Consider the following 4795-nt stretch of genomic DNA (forward strand, 5'->3'; position numbering starts at 1 on the left):
TCTGAAAATGTCCTTATTCTTTCTTCATAGAGGAGGGAGAGCTTTGCAGGGTAAAGTATTCTTGGTTGGCATTTGATGCTTTGGAGTTTGTTGAGTATGTCCCTCCACTCTCTTCCATCCGCGTGTCAAGCACCCACTGGCCACCACCTATTACCTGTAATTCGTCCACTAGATTCTCTCAGGTTTCATGAACCCATCCATTTAGGGTCCATATCCATCGCTGCCCAGCACCATTTAACCTGTGACCACCACGCAGGTGCACCCACCGCTGGCCACACCCCAGACCACGCCCTTAGGCCCCACCCATGGTCACACTCAGACCCCCGCCTCTGTGGCGTCCAAGTCGCTCCCACCAGGCACAGCCCAGCTGGAGGCCACCCCCAGTCACCCTGCCCGGTGTGCGGGGGTCATCACGGTGCCACAGCGTACCACCATCACGCACATGAACATGGCCAGTGCTCTCTTCCATCCCTGCGCCTGGCCGTCACTCAGCCGCTTCCGAGCGCCATTCCCTGCCCACTAGGAGCCGACTGAACTGTGGCTTGTTTTTGTTTTATTAAAGATTTATTTATGTGTGCACACAAAAGCTGGGGTTCAGGCCAGAGGTGCAGGTGTGAGAGGACTCCCCAGAGACAGAGTGGGGAGTGGAAGCCCACTGCTGAGGGGTCAGCGGGGGACAGGAGGGGCCTGCTGCGCCCAGGGGTCCCTCCCTGGTGGGAATCGCACTCAGGCCGCAGGGCCTGGGACAGCGTTATGGCGCTGAGACTGAGCCCTGCGTGCCAGGGAGGCCCCGCACACTGATTTGTTAATATTAATATTCAGCCACTGCCTGTCAGCGCTAAGGCGCTCTGGGATCAAGAAGAGCAGGGTTGCCCCGAGGGTGATAGTTGGTGAATTCATGGCCCAGAGGCGAGGAGGGCAGGCAGAGGCCAGCGTGAGGGTGTGTGGCGTCCAGTCTCAGCCCTCTCTGGCCAGGGTGGCCGAGGCTCTATGGTTTCCCCGAGGAGGCAGAGGACAGCGGCATGGCGGGGCCCTGACGGCTAAGCTGGGCCTGTGGCTGTGGGGGAGATCTGGCAATGAGGGCACAGAGGTGAAGGTGGACATCAGGAGATTGGCAGAGACCACACCTGGCTGGGCCAGCCTGGCTGAGGGGACCCCTGTGCTCCCCATCCCAGACCGCCTGAGCCCGAGCAGAGCCAGCGAGGTCTCTGCAGCAAGGTCTCGTCTGTGCCGGCCTGCTCCCCATGGCACCCCCACCCCCTAAGAGGCCACCCCACCTCTTTCCACTTGGACGGGAACTGCTCTCCCAACTGGCCATGGAGGGTGCTGGCTGTCGCCTCAGGTGCTGGGTGTCATCCCGGTGTTAGCTGGCAAGGTGTCTGGGCTCCTGAGGGCCTTCCCGACAGGCCCTCTGAGTGTTCGGCCATAAAGCTCTGGGGGACAGCAGGCTGAGGACAGGAAGTAGCCTCCAGACAGGCCTGGAGTCAGCCGTGGGCCCGTCTCTGCCTCCAGCCTGATGGAGTTTCTCCCTTTTCTTCCTGCCCACACCTCTGTCCTGTCTCCAAATGGGAGCTGCAGGCCTGGAGACGGGAGCCAGGGGCCTGGCCCTCTCTGGGCCGGCGGCCCTGCCAGTGCAGGGGTGGGCTGCACAAGACGAGGAGGAAAGACCAGCCTTCGGGTGCCCAGTGAGGCCTGAGCTGCCCCTCCCCCCACTCTCCCCAGGCTCCCAGGTTTGAATGGGGGTGCAGGTCACTGCCAGCGGTGAAGCTGGGGTGGAGGGACTGGCTCAGGCCTGAACGTTAGCTCCGGGCGCCCTCCTGTGGCCATCCCACTGAGGTGGCCCTGGTGGAGCAAGTGCCCACAGGACATCAGGCTGTAGGGTGGGAACATTAAGTATTTCAAGCGCCCACAGCACCAGCTCCCTACCTGTCGGCGAGTGCTGGCCTCCGTTGAGAGGCGGGCGCAGTCCCCTCTGCCCTGTGGGGCTGCGGCCAGGGGACCCAGTTGACCCAGGGAGGAGGGCAGCAGGACGCCTCCCCCCCACTGATGTCTGGCAGGCAGCGGGAAAGGCCCCCAGGCAAGGCTTTTCAGATGTCTTGCTCCTTCACCAAATCCTCAGCTGACTGCAGTTTCCAGATGGTTCTCTAGGTCCCTGACCACATTGCAAAGGTATTGAAAGGCAGAGGCAGCCCTGGGAGGGGGTTCAGCGGTGCATGGCGCCCCTAGACCGGCAGAGCATCTGGAAGCCCCTTCTGCGCCACCCCTCCATCTCCTTCTACTGAGATGGGGCAACAGGTTGCCCCGGGCCGCTCTCGGGGCTGCACATTTCTGCCTGTGAGGCTAACGTGGACCTGAGGGAGAACCTGGCGGGCCCCAGCCCCCTGCGACCAACCGGAGAGGAGGCCAGGCCGGGCGGGCTCCAGGCTGGGGGTCCAGCGCCCCCTCCCGGCCTGGGCCGCAAGCGCCGCTCACCTTCCCGCGAAGTCTCCTTGCGGAGAGCACAGAGGGGGCGCAGCCCGGAGCCCCTGGACTCCCTCGGAGCGCCCCCAGAGTCAATACGAGCAAAAGACAGATTGCCGATGGGGTCTTCCACCCGCCGGCCGACGGTGGGGGCACGTGAACGCAGAAGCCGGCGCCTCCCAACCCCGCTCCGCGCCTTGGGACCTGGGCCGCGGGGAGTCTCTACCTGAGCTTTCCGAGACCGTGCCCCCTTCTTCCCTCGGGGCTGAGCGGGATTCCCAGTTACACACTCAGAGAAGGGGGGCAGGGGGTGCGCCTTTCCTACCTGGCACAAGAGAAACCAGGACTGCGAGCGGGTCAGCCGAGTCCAGACTCAGCCGACTGCGCGGGCGCCCTGCGCGGGGCGGCTCACCCGCGGAAGGGGCTGCTCCCCATTCCGCAGGCCGCACCCTGCGCCCCGCACTGAGCGCTCCCGGAGCTGCGACAGGGGGTGGGGGCTCGGGTTCGGCCGCGGAATCTGGGAGACCGGCGGGGCTTGGTGTCCCGCTGGCGCAAGAGGCGGCGAGGCCGGTGGACGGTGGGCCCTGCGATGCGGTACCTGGGCGCGCGCGGGCTGCTCCCGGGATGCCGGCTGGCCCCACTCGGGAGCACGGCAGCTGCCCAAGGCCTCGCGGAGCTCGCCGCGGCCCCTGGGGCAGGGGAGGGGCAGCGTCGCAGAGTGCTGCGGTTGCAGCCTGACTCCGCCCAACCTTTCTGGCACGGGCACCGTGAGCCTGAGACACTAGGCAAGGTCGTGGAGCCTCTGGCTGCCTGGAGAGCAAAGGTTTGCTCTGGAGCCTGGCCTCGGACAGGAGAGTGCCCCAGCCAGCGGAGTGGGCAGCGCCCCCACCTCTCCAAGCTGCAGCTCTTGCTGGCAGAGGCGTCCAGGCCCGCCCCCTGGACCATTGTTAGGTGAGTGATTGTCATAAAGCACCTTTGTGTTGCAAACGTGCCATTGGGGCACCCCTCTTTGCTCCCCACCAGGTCAGAGTGGGGGAGGGGCCAGGGCAGCCTGCGGTGAAAGGGCTGGTGCAGGCGGCAGGTGGTGCTGCCAGGTCCCCACCTCCGAAGCACCTGGGACAGGGAGCCCGCTGATCAGAGAGCTCTGGGCCCTGGGAGCGGCCAAGCTAGATCCCTGCCAGTGCCAGTTGTGATGACCTTGAGGAGGTGGGTTATGAGTACCTGCCCCCCATAACCTGAATCGTCCAGCCCGGCAGGTGCAGACCAGGGGACCACGCCAGGTTCTGCAGCCTGCTGATGGGCCCAAGCCCCCCCCCCCCCAGGCCAGGAAAGCAGCAGACCAGCCACAGCTGTGTCCAGACCAGCTGTCCACCTGAAGGCCATCGCACTCTGGGCTCCCTCACTGTATTCTCACCAGACGGGGTGAGGATGCCCACCACAACCCAGAGTGGTCCCTGCGGGGTAACCTTTTGAAGCCACAGGGGTGCTTCCAGCAGGAACCTGTCTCGGCCCCCAGCCCCAGGACTTCCGGGTCAGTGGGTCTGGGGTGCACTTCTAACAAGTTCTGGGGTAGGCTAGCAGTGGGCACCACACTTTGAAAACCACAGGTGGGGCCCTCCCTGGTGGTGCAGCGGGTTAAAGCACTGCACTAAGAAGCTTAAGCCACTTGCGCATGGGTTCGATCCCCGCCTGCCCCGGAGGTGACCACATGGCGTGGCAGACCTCTCCTGACCCGCCCGCTGCTCCCCTCAGCAGTGTGCTTCATCGATCTGCCTGTTCTGCTCCCACTCTGTCCCTGGTGAATCCTCTCACCTTCCACATTTCTGGCCTGTACCCCAGTTCTGTATGAATAAATAAATAAATCTTTAAAAAAAAATGAAAACCACAGGTGGAAGGGGTGGCCAGAGAGACAGGAGAGTCCCCAGGGAGACCTGTGAGCCTTCCAGCCCCTGAGCCCATGTATGACCAGGCCTCTGCTCCTCCTGCCCAGCTGTGTGCCCCCGGGGCCTCTTGCCCACTCTCAGGTCAGCTCTACCTCCGCAGAGTGGGGAGGGGCCGGTGGGCAGAGTGAGGCTGAGAGGGAAGAGCTTGGCCCCCAGGCCTTGGCTCAGCACCGGGCCTGTGCTGGTCTGCCTTCCTCCCAGCGGCCCCACTCTCCAGGGGGCCGGGCTGGCCTGCGAGGCGCCCTCGCTGTGCCCAGCAGTACTTCACTTCCCTTCTCTGTCAGCTGTTCTAGAAAGGGGGTGTTTCCTGCCCCTCCCTCACGGGGCCTCCGCGGGGCACTTGAGAGCAGGTGGGGAGGCTGTGACTTGTGGGTCCTCCCAGGCATTAGGAT

The 4795-nt window shown here is 64.2% G+C and overlaps 1 protein-coding gene across 1 annotated transcript in view; it reads right to left on the reverse strand.

Moving 5' to 3' along the window:
* Positions 1 to 3405, reverse strand: part of EXOC3L4 (exocyst complex component 3-like 4) — a 24733-nt gene extending 21328 nt beyond the window's left edge. The window contains exons 1-4 of the mRNA XM_004681995.2: positions 3350 to 3405; positions 3059 to 3149; positions 2873 to 2938; positions 2473 to 2785 (exon numbers count right to left, since the gene is read on the reverse strand). Coding sequence (XP_004682052.2) covers positions 2473 to 2785; positions 2873 to 2938; positions 3059 to 3149; positions 3350 to 3405 — 526 coding nt within the window. The remainder of the gene's footprint in view (positions 1 to 2472; positions 2786 to 2872; positions 2939 to 3058; positions 3150 to 3349) is intronic.
* Positions 3406 to 4795: the final 1390 nt, after the last annotated feature.

Source organism: Condylura cristata, unplaced genomic scaffold, assembly GCF_000260355.1.
Source record: "Condylura cristata isolate star-nosed mole 26May11 unplaced genomic scaffold, ConCri1.0 scaffold00013, whole genome shotgun sequence".
Taxonomy (NCBI): Eukaryota; Metazoa; Chordata; class Mammalia; order Eulipotyphla; family Talpidae; genus Condylura; species Condylura cristata.